At 42.0% G+C, this 23,068-nt stretch overlaps 1 protein-coding gene across 1 annotated transcript; it reads left to right on the forward strand.

Moving 5' to 3' along the window:
• The first annotated feature begins 909 nt into the window (after positions 1 to 909).
• LOC141643491 (uncharacterized) lies at positions 910 to 3,384 on the forward strand. Its single transcript, XM_074452675.1, has 4 exons — positions 910 to 1,783; positions 2,256 to 2,601; positions 2,735 to 2,816; positions 2,998 to 3,384. The coding sequence occupies exons 1-4, from the start codon at positions 1,108 to 1,110 to the stop codon at positions 3,226 to 3,228; spliced, it is 1,335 nt and encodes a 444-aa protein (XP_074308776.1). The 5' UTR covers positions 910 to 1,107; the 3' UTR covers positions 3,229 to 3,384.
• The last annotated feature ends 19,684 nt before the right edge of the window (positions 3,385 to 23,068 follow it).

Raw genomic sequence — 23,068 nt, forward strand, 5'->3', positions numbered from 1 at the left:
CATTTGTAGAGGAGGTCCCCCAAAAAAATATAAGGATAATTTGTGTTCTTTTGGGGAGGTCCCATATACTTAGTGTTAATTAATATTGTTGGGGAACCCTATTATTGCATAGATGTAGATATGAATTGGGAAGGGTAAATGGAAAAGTTAGTGGAAAATGAGGTGGACGAATAAGAAAATGAAAGAGAAAATATGAGCAGTCTCACCTTTGCGGATGCTCTAACCACAAATAATAGACAAATAAGAAAAGCGGAAGATCTTAGTAAATTTGTGAGTATAACTTTAAGGTTTTGGTTAAGATTTCATCTAACATGGTATCAACAAAGTGAATTTCTGCATATGGTATGGGGGAGTTAGTGCAGTAACCACTCTTCGGATTCAATGGACATTCGAGTGAGGGAGCGTAATAGAAAATAAATATAACAATTGAACCTCAACTAAGACTTTAAGATTTTGATTGGGATGATTCATCTAACAATTTCGTCAAAAAAAAATGTTAATTTAAGTTAAAGCCACCATGTGGAGGTTTCAATATTTTCTGTCCTCACCTAGATGTAGGAAAACAGAAGTCTACATATTAACACAGCTAGATATGATATACTCCCTCCAATTCGCTATAATGTTCCCTCTTTCCCGAAACGGATTATTCAAGTAATGTTCCCCTTTCCTTTTTTGGTAACTTTTACTCTTATTTTATTCATTCATCTCTCCTATTACCAAACCCCACACAACTCTTTTACTCTTATTTTATTACTTTCCTTAATGTTTTGGCCCTACAACTTCTTATTTAACTTCTAATAATTCATCTCTCTCCTATCAACAAACCCCACATTTATCCTTTATTCATTTTTTATTCATTTTTCTTAAGTATTGTGCCCATCTCAAATGAGATCATTATGATGAATTGGAGGGAGTTCTCACCTTAAAACAATTTCCCAAATTTCCAAATCATTTTCACCAACTCGTGACCCTTTGAATTTGGACAAAAGATATTGGGTCCATCACCGTATCGTTTAGTCCTATCATTAAAAATCATACGTCAATATTAACCCTACATTATAAACAACGGACTATACGGCAACGGTCATTAAAACACATATTATTATTATGGTCGGAAATGAAATGGAGAAGATAAAATCGAGTAAGAAACTCATGACATCACACACATTTTCGGGTACGTTTCCTAGCCCGGAGTCCACGCCAGGTAGCGAGGACGGACGGGCTATGGGACACTACCCGAAAGGGTGGTACTCAGAACGAGTACCACAATCGGGAAACCGAGCTAAAAAGGGGTATGCCGCGACGGCGGCGTTGCTGCCTTTTAGTAGTGGGAGGGCACTGCCATCTAAGTGGGATGATGCTGAGAGGTGGATTTCTAGTCCTGTTAGTGTAGGGAATGTTTCTAATTATGGGACTGGGCTTCATAAGGGTTCGGGTTCCCATTTGGGCTATAAAGCCCAAAGAAGGGCTAAATCCAAGAGCGGGCCGTTGGGTCCAGCCGGGTCCGGTTTATACGGGAATTATAATACATTTTCGCCTGTGTTGGGTGTGGGAGTTATTAACGGAGGGAAATGGAGGAATTCATTAACTGGTGAGCCTTCGGCCGAGGTTGGAGGTCAATTATTGGAAGGATTGGATATTAGTGGAGGCGACAGTGGTGGCAGCGGCAGCGGCAGCGGCAGTGGCGGTCGTGTCGATAAAGGCCGTCGACGGTCTTGTCCCGGGCATGATGATCCAGAGTGGATGAATATGTGGACTGATCCTTTTAGTCATAATGATAAACGTAAGGCTTCTAATTTTGCTTGCAATTTTTATTTTTCTTATTTTTTTGTTAGATTTTCTGTAATTATCTATTTTCAATGCTTAGGGATAAAGTCACATTTGTGTACACCAAAGTATTAACAAATAACAATATTACGCCAGTCCCTCAATGACTCCTGCAAATTACGAGTCAGGTGGAGTCGGTGTTACCCAACCTTAGCCCGTACCCTATGTATTTGAAGTACAAAACATGTACAAAGTAGTAAGTTTGGAGAAGTACTTTATTTATGCATATGAAAATAACAATTTCTCATTTGTGACGCGTAACAAGTTTGTGACATCTCACACCCAGTTAAAATAACGTTAATTAAGGGAGGTGGTTGTGAGATGTCACAAGTCATTTTTCGTTACAAGCAAGAATAGATCAATGAAAATTAGGAGGGCATCGATTATGCAATGTTTAGGAGTGATTAACTTCTTAATTGATTAAATAGATGCTAATGATGACACCGGGACTGTAAACGATAACGACAACAACAATGCGGTTGGGAAGGAGGAAGCGATAGTTGACAGGGTCATTTCAAGAAGAGACATGGCGACCCAAATGTATCCAGAGAGTGAGACTAGCAGTCTTTATTCAGCTAATTCTCCAATTTCACTGCTGCATAATAATCAGCCCAATATGAATAGTATTCAATCTCCGGAATTTGAAGTTAGAGATGTGCAAATCGATAGGCAAACAAGCGGAAAAACTCAAAGGCGTAGCCCCCAAATGAATGAATCCAATGATAATTTCTCGTACTCAACTACTATTGTGAATGAAGACGACAAAACACTCAAGTATGGTGCTCTACTCCTGATATTTGTTCGTTTTCTGAGAAAATTATTTATGTATTATTACACTTGTAGTACGAATCATAGTCCAAAAACAATACCATGAGCAATAGTTTTCTCTGTTTTGTAATGTGTGTAGGATACAAAGAGAAGAAGCCAGGATCAATGCATGGGAAAATTTGCAAAAAGCCAATGCTGAATCTGCTATCCAAAAACTTGAGGTACTCGTATAAAATAAGACCTTGTATAAGACCGTCTTACAGAAGAATTAGTGTAATACCTTGTACGGTTATACTATCATGATTTTGTTAAGGGTATGTAACTTTTATATGGTTTTATTCCCTGATAAAACCGTTTTACACAATACTAAGCGAGTGAATTCCGATTTATTTGTTGTCATAGATGAAATTGGAAAAGAAGAGGGCAGCGTCGATGGAGAAGATAATAGAAAGGCTAAGAAGGGCGGAAATAAAAGCACAGAAGATGAGGGGCTCACTTACTGATAATAACAGTAATGGTAATGTTGAAAGTGGTAGTCTATTTAAAACTAGTAGTTCAAAATTTCCTTCATTTTGTAGAAAAATCCGAGTGAACTCAACCTCTAAAACCTCTTCAACCTGCTTTCCTTTCTAGTCAATTTTGCTATTTATGCAATCTTATCATTTAATTATCTCATCTTTTATGCTTGTATTTATATCTACTCTAAAGTGTATATGTACTTATTTAGCTTAGACCTTGTAAATGTAAACGTTCTTTTAGCTACATACATATTAGTACTTCTCTTGCGGGGTATATGTACTGCGATGAGGGCCGAACTGTTAGTTCTCATGTACAGTCTTGAGGCTGCTCTTCATTGTCGTATACTCGTATCACTCGTCTGGAATTTTGGATGTATACATGTACAATGCCACTTGCGTCAAGCCTGATTGACGAAGATCACCTTATGAGTATGTAAAGGACCCGACCCCTCGTTCTCCATTGTAAGTATCTTACTAGCCGTGAAGACTAGGTTGTTATGCTGGAACATACATATCGATTTATATAGGGCGAGTGATTGACTTGCCAATGATTTCGGAGCATATCCACTTTATTCTTCTCAATCTAGCATACCAAGATAATTGTGGCTCTCATTATTTAGAACGGTTTAAGTTAAATTAAACTGATGTAACTTAAATTGAAATGAAAATGAAATGAACAGATTAAAACGGTTCGGCTCATAGGTGGATGGGTATTGCGGGTATCCATCGGTGTTAGGAGGTGGAACTTGCATAATTGGGACACTACACGGGGAGGACGGGGCTCGTCCGCCTCCGCAAGGTGTTCGGCCTCGGTAGGTTGTCCCCGCGCGAAGCCTCATCCTATACTTTTGTCTAACCTTCCAAGAATAACTTCCATCACCCACTTCCTTAAGCCATTTGATCCTCACCATGTAAGTTTCGTTAAAGGTTAACACTCCATTCGCTATCGGCTCATCCTCCAGTCCGGGCACAAATCCTGTGACCTTCTTTGCTATCCTCGTCACAAGAGCTAGCTCCACAATCCAAAGAGCACTTTTGCAGTATGGTCATCCTTTCAAAAGCAAGGCACACAATGGACACGGCGGTATGGTCATCCTCTCAAAAGTAGGACCTCCGTGGAGTTAAGCTTGCTCACATCCTTCCTCTCAAATAGCAAGTGAGTCATGTAGCGTAGGAAGATTCTCAAGACCGGATGCTCAACATCATTGGCGAGCATGGCACTCACGGTAATCCTATCATTACCGGTGTACAACCTTATGTACCTAATAGCTCTAATCGCCTTCGTGGGTTCATCGAAGTCAAACTCATTACCCCTTGACACCTCCAGTACATTCGCAAACTCGTCGCACTTCATAACATAATTGGTATTCTTAAGAAGGAAAGCCACCCTCTTGGTCTTCTTTGAGTAGTGAAAGGTGCTTAAAGAACTCGAGAGTCAGACTTCGACACCTTTCCTTAACATAGTACAAGCCTTCTAGTTGAGTATGTCAAGGATATCCTCCATGTCCCTCTCTATATCCAACTTCTCCAAGATCACAGTATCCACGCACCTAGTGGATGCCATAGGTAGCCTAGCAAGTTCTATAAAGGCGTTTTTATGAGCCTCAAATCTCAATCACAAAGACAACTTCCGAAAAACCCGGGACTTCGGGGATTCGAGGTTCTTCCAGTACTTGGGCCGCTCGGTCAAAATTCGGCTCATTACATCTAAGGATGAAATAATGATCATCAGGCCTAACCCTAACCCGACCTTGATCCCCAACCCTTTTGGAGCTTTAATTGAATTTTTGCTTATTTGAACTCGGGTGGACTCAGTCCACTCCAATCTCCAAATCATCAATCTGACCAAGTTAAGTTCCAGCCAAAATTAACCCGGTCAACCTACCACGCAACCACGCTTCCTAATTCGGGTAGAGTTAATCCAGCCAACCCGAACTCATGGTCGTGGCCACCTAAAATCCCCAACCAAACCACTTCTAGAGTTAACCATTATACTAGTTAACTACTCCCTCCTATTTCCGATAATTGTCACTATTGAGAGTTGGCACAAGAATTAAGGAATTAAATTAAATAAAGTAAAATTTTGTTGTGGGTAAGGTAATTGGAGAGAGGGAAGGTATTGTGGGGTATTATTGTGGGTAAGGTGATTAAAATAAGTATTGTTTGTTGGTGCAAAGACGAAGCGGTAACAATAAAAACTAAGGAGATCAGAAGATAGAACCGGTTTCGTAGTGACGTGGTATGATGACCACTGCCTTGAAAACTATTTCGGCACGATCGTGGTGGCGATCAGCAATTGCCGGTAGTCCCCCAAGGATTTACACTACAACGCTTAAACCCGCCCACTCGAGAATAAGAGCCTTGGAACGATTTAATTACTTTACCCAGAAATTATAAGAGAGGAAGAGAGAATGAGAGTATTGATGTTGTGTGTTTAGAGGCTGAGGAAGTGCTCTATATATACCGAAAAAGAGAGCAGTTGAGGAGCCAGAGAAAGCTCCTAAACAACATCAGTCAAAACGTAAGTGGGGGAAAAAACTCTCAACCCACTAACAGCTCCTTTGACCGACTAAACACAATAACAGAAAAAAAGAAAACTCGGACCCGATCCAAAAAGATAGGCATAGCCCGCCGCAGGCGATTGCCAAATCCCGATTCTCGAATCCGAATCCAGGCCAGGCCAGGCACAGCGCGCGCGCGTGTGCGAGCTGAATTAAGCACCTCGCAAAGTCTCTACAAAAGACTCCCTTTACCCACTAGTGATATGGTGATGTGTAGTAGGATATATAAACACCAAAAACCAACTACATTCTACCAATGTGGGACAAATTGGAAAAACAACACAAGGCATAAAAGAGCCCCTATTTCCAACAATCCTACTTAGGTATCAATATCTTTTGATTCGAATTGACACTTTAGTGAGATGAGGAAACAACTTACTTACAGCAAGTGAATATCTTGCGATTTGAATTCCTAGCTGAGCTTCGGTCGATACCCCCCACAACACATATCATACCTTCAGAATTAAGATCGTTTCGCTATTTCAAAGTGCAACGCGTTCTTTAGAGCTATGCGTTTACCTTGGTACTAACAGATGTGTTCACAAGACTTCTCATAGTCTTATGATTATCACACCTACGTAGGTGGCTCAAGTGCTTCTCAATAGCACTTCTTGCATGAGCCATTAAGGACATATGTCCAACCTTGTGTATGATTCATCAAGTGCGTCTCAAAAGCACCACCATTTAAAGCTATGAATCATATAACGCCATAGGAATAGAAACTTTAGGCCTAGTCACTCTTGACTTAAGGACTTAAGCCCCATTCCCCTCGACGTTCAACGACTAGTCTCCTAGTGTGACCCCCAATACTCCAAGTGCCTTACCAGAACCACTCAGGTATAAAGACGTCACCATCTCGGTTTCCCGAGGCAATGATAATCATAAGACAATAACGAAACAACATTTAAATAGTTTAAATTTAGTGAATAAATACAATCCAAAACCAAATGCCCAAAATCCGGGTTACATGTTCTCAAAACGACTGTCTAATCAACTGAATGAAATGTCTGACAAACTACTCAAGCTACAGCGAAAGACTCTATCATTTGAAGGTGACACATCCCAGCTATCCCATGTATCTCGACTCATACCTGCTCAACAACTGCTCACCATCCCCGAATGGATCATCACAGTTTTTAAAACAATAAACGGGGTCAGTACTAATCACACAATTAATATAACTCAACAATACAACAAACAACACAGCTCAACCGTCACAGATATACTCCGAACTCCATCATCAACTCCACAATACTGACTACACACTAAAGTGTGTAGCCCTTCCAGAGTACCCATCGCAACAGGTTACTCCTCGTCGCCTGTAGGGGACCGCAGCCGTTTCCACCTAAGCCCCGCTCATCTCCGTCGAGCGATAAACCCAAATCCATTAATGTGTACATCCCTTCCGTGGCGGGTTCCACAGAAGGCGAATAATGGGCGTGAAGCCACTCCTGCAAGTGACTCCACTCAGCCAGGGATGCACCCCGAAGAACACAGACAGATACAATCAACCACAACTACTATCAACAATCAAAACCAACAACCGTCACAATACTCGTATGATAATATACATCAATCACAAAACAAAACCAACACATCATGTGACTAATACTGAGTAGGGAAACCCTACCTGGAATGCAAAACAGTCAGACGGTCTCAACAGCTGTTATCAAAAGGCCTCCTCTAGGAATCCTCCTCCTAACATACGATCATACAATTACTAACAATCATAAAAGACAACAAAACCCCCAAACCCCTAAATTAGGGTTTAAACAACCTTAACGAAATACCATAAAAACAGTACGTAGATCTTACCCTCGACGCAAGGATCACAAGAATGTAAAGAACGATGAATTCCGACCTCCCAAGCTCCGGGATTTGTCAATAATGCGACGGATGCGAAGTACGTAGGTTGCAATCTCTTTTCAAAGTAATTAAGTTTGTAAAAGCGTTTTATGAAAGTGACGCATTATTAACAAAACCCGACAAAACACTACCCGTAAACCGGGCTACTCGATCGAGTAACAGACGTACTCGATCGAGTGCCGCCTACTCGATCGAGTACCAAGGCTACTCGATCGAGTACCCTACAGGTCAGAAACTGTTTTAAACTACAAAACACCCTTACTCGACAGAGTAAGGCCCACTCGATAGAGTACCCAAAGACTCATAAAACCGTAGTATTACAGTCTTCCCTCCTTAAAAAGAACTTCGTCCCCGAAGTTCAAACCACAACAAAACAAAGACATACTACTACACTCCCGACACAACAACCAAAACAAAACTCAACATAAAAACATGCTACTAACCACTCAACCCGACTCAACCACAACAAAACATACCGACACAACACCAAAAAGGGTATAAAAACTCTTAAAAACTCTTTGCGATCATCTTATACCCCCCTAAAATAAACAAGGTTACGTCCCCGTAACCATACATACCTGATCAAAAAGGAAAGAGTAACGCTCTCTCATGGCCTCATCTGCCTCCCATGTAGCTTCCTCAACCTCGTGGTTAGACCAAAGGATCTTAAGCAAAACTGTCGCACCACTCCTAGTCTTCCTAACCTTCCGGTCAAGGATCTGCTTAGGCACCTCAAGATAAGATAAGGACTCATCTAGCTCTATGCTATCTACCTCTAACACATGTGACGGATCGCTCACATACTTGCGCAACTGAGATACATGAAATACATTATGCACTCTCTCCAACGCAGCTGGTAAAACCAAACGATAAGCAACCTCTCCAACCCGGTCTAAGATCTCATAAGGTCCGATGAACTTCTGACTCAACTTGCCCTTCTTCCCAAATCTCATAACCCCACGCATAGGAGACACTTTCAGAAGAACCTTGTCCCCAACCTGAAACTCTATAACCCGACGATGTAGATCTGTATAACTCTTTTGCCTATCCTGAGCCGCTCTCATCCTTTCCCTGATCATCTTAATCCGCTCAACCATCTCATGTACCATCGCTGGTCCTAGAACCACTGCCTCAGCACTGTTGTCCCAACAAATCGGACTCCTACATCTCCTCCCATATAAGGCCTCAAACGGTGCCATGCCAATACTGGTGTGATAGCTGTTGTTGTAAGAAAACTCAATCAAATATAATCTCTGTTCTCAACTACCACCAAAGTCCATCACACAAGCTCGTAACATATCCTCAAGAGTCTTGATTGTTCTCTCTGTCTGACCATCTGTCGCAGGATGAAACGCTGAACTCAACTTCAAAGTTGTTTCCAAAGATTCCTGCAGCTCTTTCCAAAACTTTGAGATAAATCTCGCATCTCTGTCAGATACTATGTCCTTAGGGACCCCATGTAACTTCAGCACATTCTTCCGATAAGCCATAGCTAATTGTGCCTTAGTCCATGTATCTTTCATTGGCACAAAATGAGTTGACTTGGTCAGTCGATCCACTATTACCCATATCATGTTATTACCCTGTTGACTCTTCGGCAAACCCACGATAAAATCCATAGAAATGGATTCCCACTTCAGCTCAGGTACCTCTAAAGACTGAATCTTACCTTGTGGTCGTCGCTGTTCCCCTTTAACTCTCTGGCATGTCAAACAACGAGCCACAAACTCAGCTGTCTCTTTCTTCATCCCAGGCCACCAGAACGTGTTCTTTAAATCCTTGTATAACTTGTCACCACCTGGATGTACTGAATACGGTGTACAATGTGCCTCTGTCATGATTGTCTTTTTCAGCTCCTCATCATTAGGGACACACCACCTACCATCAAACCTTAAACTACCATCTGAATGAATAGAGAATCTGGACACTGTCCCTTTCTCTACTCCAGCTCTTCACTCAACCATCTTAGGATCCAACACCTGTTTACCTCGAATATTATCATAAAGATCAGGTTGTACTGTTAAATCTCCCATGGCATCCCCTCTCTGCATCATATGTATCCCAAACTTTCCCACCTCATCTCTCAACCTCGTCAAAGATAAAGCTGTACACAAAGAATGTACACTCTTTCTGCTCAAAGCATCCGCAACAACATTGGCTTTCCCTTCATGGTAGATAATATCCATGTCATAATCGCCAATCAGCTCCATCCATCTCCTCTGTCTCATGTTCAACTCCTTTTGAGTGAAGATGTACTTGAGACTCTTGTGATCAGAAAATACCTTAAAGGTCGCCCCATAAAGGTAATGTCTCCAAATCTTGAGAACAAACACTACTGCACCCAACTCCAGATCGTGTGTTGGGTAATTCTCCTCATAAGGCTTCAATTGCCTAGAAGCATAGGCAATCACTTTACCGTTCTGCATCAACACACATCCCAACCCATTCTTTGAGGCATCTGTATAGACCTCAAAGTTCTCACTCCCTTCAGGCAATGCTAAGATATGAGCTGTGGTCAAACGCTCCTTTCATGTTTGGAACGCCGTCTCACAACTCTCATCCCAACGAAACCTGTTCTCTTTCCTAATAAAAGTTGTCGTAGGTTTAGCAATCTTGGAGAAATCCTTCACGAACCGTCTGTAATATCCAGCTAAACCCAAGAAACTCCTGATCTCAGCAACATTCTTTGGTGTTTCCCACTTGGTCACTGCCTCAATCTTTGCCGGATCCACATCTACCCCATCCTTAGAGATCACATGCCCCAGAAAAGCAACTCTCTCTAACAGTAACTCACACTTGGACAAATTTTAGCATATAACTCATGCTCCCTCAAGGTCTGCAACACAATCCTTAGATGCTCCTCATGCTCCTCCTTAGTCTTGGAATAGACTAAGATGTCATCGATAAACACCACCACAAGCTTGTCCAAAAACTGGCTGAAGATTATGTTCATCAAATCCATAAACACCGCCGGTGTATTAGATAACCCAAAAGGCATCACCACATACTCATAATGGCCATACCTCGACGTGAAAGCTGTCTTTGGTATGTCCTCCTCTCTAATCTTCACCTGATGGTACCCCGACCTCAAATCAATCTTGTAAAAGACTGGTGCACCACTCAACTGATCCAACAGGTCATCTATCCTTGGCAAAGGATACTTGTTCTTCACCGTCACTCGGTCCAGCTCCCTGTAATCTATACACAACCTCAAGCTCTCATCTTTCTTCTTCACAAAAAGAACTGGTGCTCCCCACGGTGTTACACTAGGTCTAATGTATCCCTTCTCTATCAGATCATCTAACTGCATCCTGAGCTCCTCCAACTCTTTAAGACCCATCCGGTACGGTGCCTTAGAGATTGGCCCTGTCCCCGGTTTCAACTCAACCGTGAAATCTATCTCCCTCTTCGGTGGCAACCCCGGAATCTCCTCTAGAAAGACATCTGCAAACTCATCCACCACTGGTATCTGATCAACTGTCGGACTCTCTATCCGGTCATCTCTCACATGGCACAAGATCAAAGGACATCTCTTCCTCAGATAGGACTTCAAGGTCACAGCTGCAATCAACTTAACTTTGGGTTTGACCACAAACCCACGATAAGACACACTAACGCCCTTAGGACCTCTCAAAGACACTTTCTTTTGATGACAGTCTATCTTAGCTTTGTACTTTCCCAACCAATCCATCCCGACTATCATCTCAAAACCGTCTAAAGGAAACTCTAACAAGTCCACTGGTAGATCAAGTTGCCCAACTATCGTAGATACATCCCTATACAACCTCCCACATGATACAGAGTCACCCGAAGGTATAAAAATTTTCTCACTTACAGACTCATATACCCTCAGACCCAACCGTTTAACATGACTTGAAGATACAAACGACTGAGACGCCCCTGAATCAAACAAGACAAAGGTATGAATACCGTTAACAAGAAAAGTACCAGTGATAACATGTGCGTCGTCCTCAGCTGCTTTCTTGTCCATCATATACAACTTTCCACTGGTCTTGTGTCCACCTCGTTGGACAGTACTGGCTGAAGTGGTCGGCTTAGCACCCGACCCCTGATTGTTGTTATTGTTCGTAGCTGGTTTCTGATAAGAATTATCGCCATTGCGGTTACCTCCACCCTGGTTGCTTTGACCTCCCCGGTTAGACCATGACCCAGCCGGTCTGTTGCTCGCATAACTCTGTGTCAGCCCCTGAGAATAGCTCCCCTGAGCCGATCTCTGAAAAGCTCCATGGACACTCGTGCACTCATGTCTCTTGTGGCCTACACTGCCACAACCAAAGCAGGTCATTCCCCAACTACCACTACCGCTCCCTCGGCCACGCCCAAAGGAAGCCCCAGCACTGAACCCCGAGCCAGAAGAAAACGCTCTAGCCTGACTGTGGTTGCCTTTCTTGTAGTTAGATTGGCCACCACCCTCACTCTCAGCCTTCCTTTTCTCACTACCTCTCTCCCGGGGCCATCTCCACCAACCTCTCAGCTCTCCCAGCCCTCTCATAAGCTTCCTTAACATCAGTAAGGACTCCCACGGGTAAATTTTCCATGATCCTGGGGGTCAACCCCCTCTCAAATCTCAACGCGAGGTTCTCCTCACTCAAACCCATGTCCTCAGCATATCTAGACTTCTCATTAAACTGTTTGTAGTACTCAGCTACTGACATATCAGATGTCATCCTAAACCCATCAAACTCCTCCCTCAGCTTACTCCTCACATGCTCAGGTACAAACTCTCTCCTCATAGCCCTCCGGAACTCTTCCCAAGGTATAGCAGGCAAACCCTGCTTCGTATACATCTCTCTAGCACTCCCTTTCACCTTGTCCCACCACTCATTAGCCGCTTCCCTCAAGTAGAACGCAGCTTGTTCTACTTTCATCTCATCAGGACAATGTACCAGATCCAGAAGGTTCTCCATCTCCCGATGCCAATTGTCAAGAAGAATTGGGTCCCCGGTCCCCTTATACTCTTTTGGGTTAAACCTCGCTATATAAAGACTGATCTTAGAGTGATCAACCTCCTTATCCTTTCCCACTCTCTTTAGGGCCTCTGTAAGAGCATCTTGATGCTCCAACATCTTAAATATTGTCGATGTTCATGCTCTCAGCTCTTGCATACAAAGCGGTTTTCTTTGGCGGCATCTTGAAACTATATAAGAAAAGGTAGATATAAACATACATACTATAACCCAAAACACGAAAACACCCTGCTCAGGACCCACTCGATCGAGTGCCTAAACCTAATCGATCGAGTAGACGCTACTCGATCGAGTGCCCAACATACTCGATCGAGTGCCCCGACTCCAGACCCAAAACAAACCTTTTGATCTCTAACATACTCGACCGAGTAGCCTGGCCACTCGATCGAGTGACCCCTACTCGATCGAGTGCCCATATGTACTCGATCGAGTACCCAAAAACACGCTTCTGGTCATAAAAACGTTAAAATACCCATTTAATCGAGTCAGACCCACTCGATCGAGTACCTCACCCACTCGATCGAGTACCCCCTACTCGATCGAGTTATGCAGACTCGTGAATACTACCCACATGTTATCTCACATAACCCAACATACTATGCAACTTCATAATCTCAACATTATAACATACTACGCATGCAATTATACACAACTCCTCATACAATCAACAAAGAATCTACTTCATGTTATTAAATGCCACATAATAAACAACCATCATGCTTCTTTATGCAAACCAACATATAAACACACCCCACCAACTTCCAACTCTTCAATCACCATTTCAATCCTCCACTCCCAACATCCAACAACTCAAAACATCTATCATTACTTTCACATATAAACTGACAAACACCACATACGACCTTGACATATACCCCCCATGTGACCGGTTCAAAATTGTAGGGCGAGTTCGCGACTTTAGGGCGTCTCCCAAGCCTTTGCATTAGCTCCTACAACCTTTACCCCGGGTTCATTTTAATTGACTCCCTATATTCATTAAATTCATTAGTTACAGGTTTCAGGATAATCTCTCTGATACCACTTTGTGACACCCCCATACTCCAAGTGCCTTACCAGGACCACTCAGGTATAAAGACGTCACCATCTCGGTTTCCCGAGGCAATGATAATCATAAGACAATAACGAAACAACATTTAAATAGTTTAAGTTTAGTGAATAAATACAATCCAAAACCAAATGCCCAAAATCCGGGTTACATGTTCTCAAAACAACTGTCTAATAAACTGAATGAAATGTCTGACAAACTACTTGATGCGTGTCTTTTATATGATGTTTTACATCCCATTTTACACGCATTTCAGAGCTCATTCATGTAGTTTATGCTGCATTTCTCCCTATTTCCGTCTACTTCCGTATTTTGTACATTATTGCAGAAATGTGAAGAATCCAGCGGAAATCAAGCTAAATCCGTCCCCGAGTATCCTGCATTGCATGTGATGAGAAGTATTTGCTTAAGGAATGAGCTTGGTGCGCATTTCAAGGCCCAAAAGACAAATCCACGAGTTTATAGAAGTCAAGTAACAGCTCAAGCAGTCGATCGACCACCTACTTTAGTCGATCGACGAACTATCGGGTTACAGAAGCTACTGTTCAATGCTATCCCAGTCGATCGACCACCCACCTTAGTCGATCGACCACACTGCTGTTCCAGACATGAGTTAAAAGACCGAGGAACTTGAAGCCCATTAAGTTTAGGTTTTGGAATAATTGTTACGTATACTTTCTATATAACGTAACTGAGAATACCTAGTTTATTATCAAGCTTTATTATCAGAAATTTACATTGAGTTTTAGTTTACTAATTAGGGTTTGGGATATTAATTTGCATTGGATTTCCGTTGTGCTTTCAATCACTCTGTTACATTCCTTCTGCGAAATTCGGTATTCCTTCTGTTCTAATTTCCAGATTATTACTTATTTCGTCGTTAGTATAGAATTGCTAGTTAACTCCCGCAGCCAATTTATTGTTTATGTTAATTGTTCTCTTTGTCGTTTCAAGCATGAATCCATTGGTTAATTTCATTATTAAAGTTATTGTTTTTACCCTTAGCATGAGTAGCTAAATAGTTTGTGCTAGGATGTATGCGAGTTTTAGCATAGGCGGCAAGGTATTGAACATGGCCTGATTCGCATGTCAGTCGATCGACTGACATTCTCGGTCGATCGACTGACCTCGTGAGGTTACCCTTCGTTTTAATTGATTTTAATCTTGTATTTAACGAATCGAATGCATGCGACCATTTAGATGCTCATTTTATGACTAACCCATTAGATCGAAAGATAGGGAAAGTTATTTGACCACCAATTAAATCGACTAAACTGTGCTAAGATCGAAAGATAGGTATAGTTTAGACCGTTAGTCACTTTTCAGGACGAGAGTCAGTATTAGTGATATTAGGGACCTATAGCAAGATCGAAAGATGCTATTTGTTAAGAGTGGACCGAGAGGACCTCTTGTTTCCCGCCTCACTTGTGTTCGATTTAGACCTGTTTAGCATGCTGCCGCCGAAGCTTTAATAAACCGATCATCCTAGTACCCCTTCTTTATCTGTTTAACCCGTCTTTTTAGTTTATTATCTTTATTTGTTCTTAGCTATAGACCATCTCAACTCAACCCCCACAATTGTTACCATAGACTGAATATAAATCAACTAGAATTTACATCTGCCTCCTTGTGGTTCGACCCTGTTACCACTAGCCTAGGTTAGTCTTAATAGGAGATTATAAATCTTATTTTTGGTACTCACAACGACGGGTATCAAATTTTGGCGCCGTTGCCGGGGAGGCAATAGTCCTAATTTTAGTTGTTTTAATTTTAGTCTTTCTTAGTTTAAGGGACTTCTGTTCCTTAAACTTTTCTTATATTCTTTTTGTAGTTTCCTCTTATGTTGCAGTCACGGGGTGGTGAACTAGTGCCATTTGACCCTGAGATAGAGAAATCTTTGCGCGAGTTGAGACGAACACAAAGGGTACTACCGACAGAGGAAGAGCTGAGTATTTTGTCAAGCTATTACGAGAACGATCTGTTCGAAGAAGACCCACAGTCTTCACCCGTTTCCACTTCTTCAGCCGAGACAGTTACTTCTCCAGAAACTCCAGTCATGGCCGAGGAAGCGAGTATAGCTAGTCATTTTGAGCCGACAGCTGAAAACTTATATAAGGGGTTCGAATTACCAGGAGATGCCAGGAAGTTCGAACCAAAGCCTTCATACATTAGCATGGTTGAGAAGAACCAGTTCGGGGGAGCTGCAAATGAAGATGCAGCTAAGCATATGGAGACCTTTATTGACTAGTGCTGTTCCATACCCCACCAGCCGGCGTGACCCAAGACCAGATCAAGAAGACCATGTTCATCTTCTCCCTTCGTGATGCTGCAAGGGAGTGGTAAAGAGATTTGGACCGAACCGTTCAGGGGATCACCGATTGGAATTCATTGGCATTGGCATTCTACAAGAAGTACTTTTCTGCTTCAAGGACGATTGCTATTAGAGCTCAAATCACGGGCTTTAAACAAGGGCCGGATGAGAACTTCCACGAAGCATGGGTCCGTTTTAAGAAGTTGGTGCGAACCATACCGCACCATGGTTTCGAAAAATGGAGCTTGTGTAATCATTTCTATAATAGGTTGTACGACGATCAGAGGGCCATTTTGGATGCTGCAGCCAATGGTCGATTTGCTGAGAATTTGGGAGCAACCAAGGGGTGGAAGATCATTGACGATCTAGCTACCCACAAGGCCGAGTATGGGAATTCCAGAGGGAACCAGAGGAGAGCTGCTGAATCTTCCTCTGTCGCTGCGCTTGAGGCTCTCACTGCGAGATTTGACAAGTATGAACTAGGAGGAGCTTCTAAAGATGGGATGTACCAAGTAAATGCTTTGTGTCGACGATCCTTTCGTCTCGTGAAAGGTGTGGAGCCGAGGGACATGTCTCGAAAAATCGCCTAGTCCCTTTGAGTCTTGTCGCCTTTCAACACTATAGGCGGACCAACACCTACTATGAGCCGAATACCCATCCAAACTTGAGTTGGAGGAGCCAAAATGTCCTGAACCCAACTCAAGCTCCGCCGCAAAGAACAACCCTATGTGCCCCCTCATCAAAAGCAACAACAATATCGGAAACCTCCCTATGTGCCGCAGAAAGAACAATCGCAGTCTGAATTTTCCGAGCTTAAGAACTTGTTGCTAAAGGAGTCCCAAGCAAGAGAGGCCGGGATGAAGCTACTAGAGAGCCAAATAGCTCAATTGGCTAGCAAAAGCAACACTCGAGCTCCGGACACTTGCACGACCCAAACTGACCAAAAGGAGACTTTAAATGCCATCACTATGAGGAGCGGGTCCACCCTTGATAGTCCTGCCATGGTCGAGGACGCTGTTGAAAAAGATGAGCCGGAAACAAGTCAAAAGAAAGCTTCAACGAATAAATCAAAGAAACAGCGTCTAGGGTATATCGGTCGATCGATCGATGTACCCGTCGATCGATCGATACACGGGTTACTGTGGAGCTTCGAACTGCATACGCGGTCGATTGATCGGGGATAGTGGTCGATCGACCGAGATCATCTTTGCTAATAGCGAGGAATTTCGTCCTTCAATGCCCGACAATTTGAGAGACCATTTGTTCCGAGGTTCGACAATCCCGAAGGTGTTAGGACCAGACCGAGTCTTTGATGGGTCCGTCCTGTTCAAGTTTGACCCAATGACGGTCAATGACTCACATTTGAGACGGTCTGAGGAGGGTTTAAGCTTCAATAAGGAGAAAGCGGTGGACTTCGCCTAAGTCCACGGATGCGGCATGCGCAACTTAGAGGAGAGGGCTAAGGTACTTCTTTACCCCCCTATCCAGGAGAGACTAGTGCCGACGAAGGAAGGAACAGGTATCTTTCAGTAAGTTTGAGAAAGTTATTCGTAGCTTGAATGTTCAGGTACCCTTCCTTGAGTTAGTTAACCAAGTGCCAAAGATACACTAAATTTATGAAACAGATTATTGTCAAAGAAAAATCTCTTGAACATGTTCACACTGTTGCGTTAACTAAAGAGTCCTGCTCCTACTTGTCTCACACTGCGCCCCATAAGTTAGAGGATCCGGGTAGCTTTTCTGTTCCTTGCAAAATAGGTACCTTCTCTATTGAGAAGGCATTATGTGACCTAGGAGCTAGTATAAGCGTCATGCCCTTGAGTCTAGCTAGGAAGCTTAAATTGACCAGGTTTGCTATTACCGATATGACAAGATCTGAGATGGTGACCGATCTGACCGGTCCGGCCAATAGGGGTCTTAGAGGACATTCCAGTCCAAATAGGGAAGTTTTTCTTCCCCATTGACTTCGTAGTACTTGACATGCCTGAGGATGCTCACATACCCATTATTTTGGGTAGGCCATTTCTGCACACTGCTGGTGCAGTCATAGATGTCGGTCTAGGAACCTTGACTTTCAAAGTAGGCAAGCATTCTATTGTTTTTGCCTAACCTGCTAAGAAAAAGGACCCCATGTGGCCGGTGACTTGTAACACGGTTTCTGAAAAGAAATCGTACTTTGTGCTTCCTGACTTACCTGTCTCTATTACTACTCCTGTGATAACCCCTCCGCCCCAGATTGGGAGCAAAAAGGAGGAAGAATCTATTGTTTTAGATAATGCAGGAGCTGGTTTGGGGAAGGAAGTGCTGCAAGTTGTGCCAGCTGTAAAGAAGCCGATCATTCAAAGAGGAGGCCTTGGTTGCTTGAGCTATGGAATTGATGACATAGTTGATGACGAGCCAGTTAAAGCCAGGAAGTCTGATCTGGATTCTGATGAGCCCGAAGAGATCCTTGACTGGGGAGATGATGAGAATGTTGATCCGTTGAGCCATACGGATGTGGAAGCTAAGAAGGGTGCAACTGCTCAGATAAGCACCATTGAGGTTACCCCTAGTAGCCAGAAGCCGACGAAATGGGCCATACCGTGGTCTTTCTTGATCAACTATTAGTTGATCGAGTTCGTTATAAACTTCATTTTATTTGCTTTGTTAAGACAATTTTTATTGCTTTTGTGTGCGCGAAGACTTCGCATTTTATTTCGCTTGCTTAGGATTTTAAGTACTTTAGACTTTATTCTGGGTTTTGCGCAATTTTGGGCGCGTATTATTGTGCGTTTGCAGGTTTTTAGACCTCATTTGCTCAAGTTATTGAGCAAATACGAAGAAGTAAGGAGTACAGCAGTACTTTCAGTCGATCGACTGGCTTCATTGGTCGATCGACTGAGTTGCGCTTTCCAGGAGCTTCTGTTCCTGTTCATTTGGTCGATCGACTACCCCTTTTGGTCGATCGACCGAAGACACTGCTGTACCTATTCACGACCTCTCCCCAGCTGTGTTTGGTCGATATGCGGACTTAAGGGAGTTTTCTACTCTACTTTATTTTCCGTCCCTTTCCTTATTTCTTCTATTTTCTCAATTGTGCACATATTTACCGCTTCAAATATTGTTTTTCTCAGTCTTATGCATGGTATTTTCTGTCTTTCAGGTACTTATTAGTAGCACTGCTGGCTACTGAAACCTCCTAGCTCACGCTGGTTTGGGGAGGTTTCCTTCGCTGCGCTTAAAGTCTTGTGAGTTCCCGACTTTTACTTCATGTTTTATTTTCTCGCAATTCCCATTTCTCTTTTCTTCATTACATGATTTTGCACAATGGGGACATTGTGCGATTTGGTTTGGGGAAGGGTTTTGTGTCGCATTTGCATATGTTTTATTGCATTTCTGTTTCACGTTTATTGCATTTCAGTTTGCATTGTTTATTTCATTACTTTTATATATACAAAAATTCCAAAAAAAAAAAAAATTTGAAAAATTTCAAAAATTTCAATAAAATGCACGTTTATTTTAGCATATAGGTTGAGTCGGAACGGTAGTATTTCCATGATGATTTTGCATTTGCACTTGTTTTGCCTGAGCCTTGCTTGATTAACATGTTATTAGTAGAATCGTATAAGTGCATACCTACGAGTTTTCGTTAAATTATCGGCTGGACTTGAGACTTGACTTTGAAAATTGGAAACCTACATCATATTTTTGAGATTTAGAGCCTATAACTGGTGACATTCATGACCAGTTCATCTAGGAATGTGAGTAGTTACTCCTTATAAGACATGTTACATCAACTTGCATAAATATGAACTTAATCTGCTTAATACCTTATGCATTCGGTTTGTGGTCTGTCGACACATGTGGTAGAGGTTTCCCTTTATTCATTTTGCCCATAAGCTCCACACTGCCAAAAATATCCTTTTTTGTCCTATTTACTACATCCTACATTTAGCCTGTCCTTTGTCAAGCTAGTAGTCTACGTTCTTGGGATTGTTACTTAGTTTTTGGTAGCATTTGCTCTTATTTGAGATTTTGTTGGGAAGATGAAATGAAGGAGGAAAGAGAGAAACAAAAGAAAAAGAAAGAAAAAGATGAAAAGAGATTCGAAAAAGAAAAAAAAAAGAGAGTTCTGTACTGTAGAAGCAGTCGATCGACTGCCCCTATAGGTCGATCGACTGAGGTTCGAGAGAAAGAAAAAAAATCAATTCGCATGATTCAGTCTTTATTATTTGGCGATTTTTGCCCCCATGATTCAATTATATTTTATGGGGAGTTTATTGATTTAGTATTTTGGAGATTTTGAGTTTTGTGCTTGCTATGGCACCGTTTCGTTTGATTATGAGCAAGAAGTTGGATGTTGCCATTTGGTTCCGTTTTGGTACTAGCTTGATCACCTGTACCTCCACTTTACCATAAAATGCTTTGCCTCTTCTTACCCATACCTCACATATCCCATATATACCTCGGCATGTGTCATTGGTCATCTGTTTGGTTGGAATGTATATGTACGGTCATAGAGATTTCTTTCATATTATATTGCAGGCATGTTCTTATAGGTCGTAGTTAGGTGAGAGTCTTTACAAAATGAATTCTTTCTATCCTCTTACATATTCACCTGTGCTTATGAGTGATATGAGCGACCCGTGAGAGTCTGAATTGATAAGTCTCTATAGTTGGCGGTTCAGCATGTTTTTAACGACTACATAAATCGTTTGCATGATTCATTTGCTAATTGATTGTTGGTTAATGCATTAAAATGGTTTAGGTTATGCAGTTTGTAATTCGCTCTGAGATTGAACTCGTTCCATTAGGTAATTAGATCGAGTCTAGTTCTTGCTTGGGGACAAGCAAGGGTTCGGTTTGAGGAAGTTTGATGCGTGTCTTTTATATGATGTTTTACATCCCATTTTACACGCATTTTAGAGCTCATTCATGTAGTTTATGCTGCATTTCTCCCTATTTCCGTCTACTTCCGTATTTTGTACATTATTGCAGAAATGTGAAGAATCCAGCGGAAATCAAGCTAAATCCGTCCCCGAGTATCCTGCATTGCATGTGACGAGAAGTATTTGCTTAAGGAACGAGCTTGGTGCACATTTCAAGGCCCAAAAGACAAATCCACGAGTTTATAGAAGTCAAGTAGCAGCTCAAGCAATCGATCGACCACCTACTTTAGTCGATCGACCAACTATCGGGTTACAGAAGCTACTGTTCAATGCTATCCCAGTCGATCGACCACCCACCTTAGTCGATCGACCACACTGCTGTTCCAGACGTGAGTTAAAAGACCGAGGAACTTGAAGCCCATTAAGTTTAGGTTTTGGAATAATTGTTACGTATACTTTCTATATAACGTAACTGAGAATACCTAGTTTATTATCAAGCTTTATTATCAGAAATTTACATTGAGTTTTAGTTTACTAATTAGGGTTTGGGATATTAATTTGCATTGGATTTCCGTTGTGCTTTCAATCACTCTGTTACATTCCTTCTGCGAAATTCGGTATTCCTTCTGTTCTAATTTCCAGATTATTACTTATTTCGTCGTTAGTATAGAATTGCTAGTTAACTCCCGCAGCCAATTTATTGTTTATGTTAATTGTTCTCTTTGTCGTTTCAAGCATGAATCCATTGGTTAATTTCATTATTAAAGTTATTGTTTTTACCCTTAGCATGAGTAGCTAAATAGTTTGTGCTAGGATGTAGGCGAGTTTTAGCATAGGCGGCAAGGTATTGAACATGGCCTGATTCGCATGTCAGTCGATCGACTGACATTCTCGGTCGATCGACTGACCTCGTGAGGTTACCCTTCGTTTTAATTGATTTTAATCTTGTATTTAACGAATCGAATGCATGCGACCAGTTAGATGCTCATTTTATGACTAACCCATTAGATCGAAAGATAGGGAAAGTTATTTGACCACCAATTAAATCGACTAAACTGTGCTAAGATCGAAAGATAGGTATAGTTTAGACCGTTAGTCACTTTTCAGAACGAGAGTCAGTATTAGTGATATTAGGGACCTATAGCAAGATCGAAAGATGCTATAAAAATGTTAAGAGTGGACCGAGAGGACCTCTTGTTTCCCGCCTCACTTGTGTTCGATTTAGACCTGTTTAGCATGCTGCCGCCGAAGCTTTAATAAACCGATCATCCTAGTACCCCTTCTTTATCTGTTTAACCCGTCTTTTTAGTTTATTATCTTTATTTGTTCTTAGCTATAGACCATCTCAACTCAACCCCCACAATTGTTACCATAGACTGAATATAAATCAACTAGAATTTACATCTGCCTCCTTGTGGTTCGACCCTGTTACCACTAGCCTAGGTTAGTCTTAATAGGAAATTATAAATCTTATTTTTGGTACTCACAACGACGGGTATCACTACTCAAGCTACAGCAGAAAACTCTATCATCTGAAGGTGACACATCCCAGTTATCCCATGTATCTCGACTCATACCTGCTCAACAACTGCTCACTATCCCCAAATGGATCACTACAGTTTTTAAAACAATAAACGGGGTCAGTACTAATCACACAATTAATATAACTCAACAATACAACAAACAACATAGCTCAACCGTCACAGATATACTCCGAACTCCATCATCAACTCCACAATACTGACTACACACTAAAGTGTGTAGCCCTGCAAGAGTACCCATCGCAACAACTTACTCCTCGCCGCCAGTGGGGGACCGCGGCCGTTCCCACATAAGCCCCGCTCATCTCCGTCGTGCGATAAACCCAAATCCATTAATGTGGACATCCCTTCTGTGGCGGGTTCCACAGAAGGCGAATAATAGGCATGAAGCCACTCCCGCAAGTGACTCCACTCAGCCATGGACGCACCCCGAAGAACACAGACAGATACAATCAACCACAACTACTATCAACAATCAAAACCAACAACCGTCACAATACTCGTATGATAATGTACAACAATCACAAAACACAACCAACACATCATGTGACTAATACTGAGTAGGAAAACCCTACCTGGAATGCAAAACAGTCAGACGGTCTCAACAGCTGTTATTAAAAGGCCTCCTCTACGAATCCTCCTCCTAACATACGATCATACAATTACTAACAATCATAAAAGACAAAAAAACCCCCCAAACCCCTAAATTAGGGTTTAAACAACCTTAACGAAATACCATAAAAACAGTACGTAG

Source organism: Silene latifolia, chromosome 2, assembly GCF_048544455.1.
Source record: "Silene latifolia isolate original U9 population chromosome 2, ASM4854445v1, whole genome shotgun sequence".
Taxonomy (NCBI): domain Eukaryota; kingdom Viridiplantae; phylum Streptophyta; class Magnoliopsida; order Caryophyllales; family Caryophyllaceae; genus Silene; species Silene latifolia.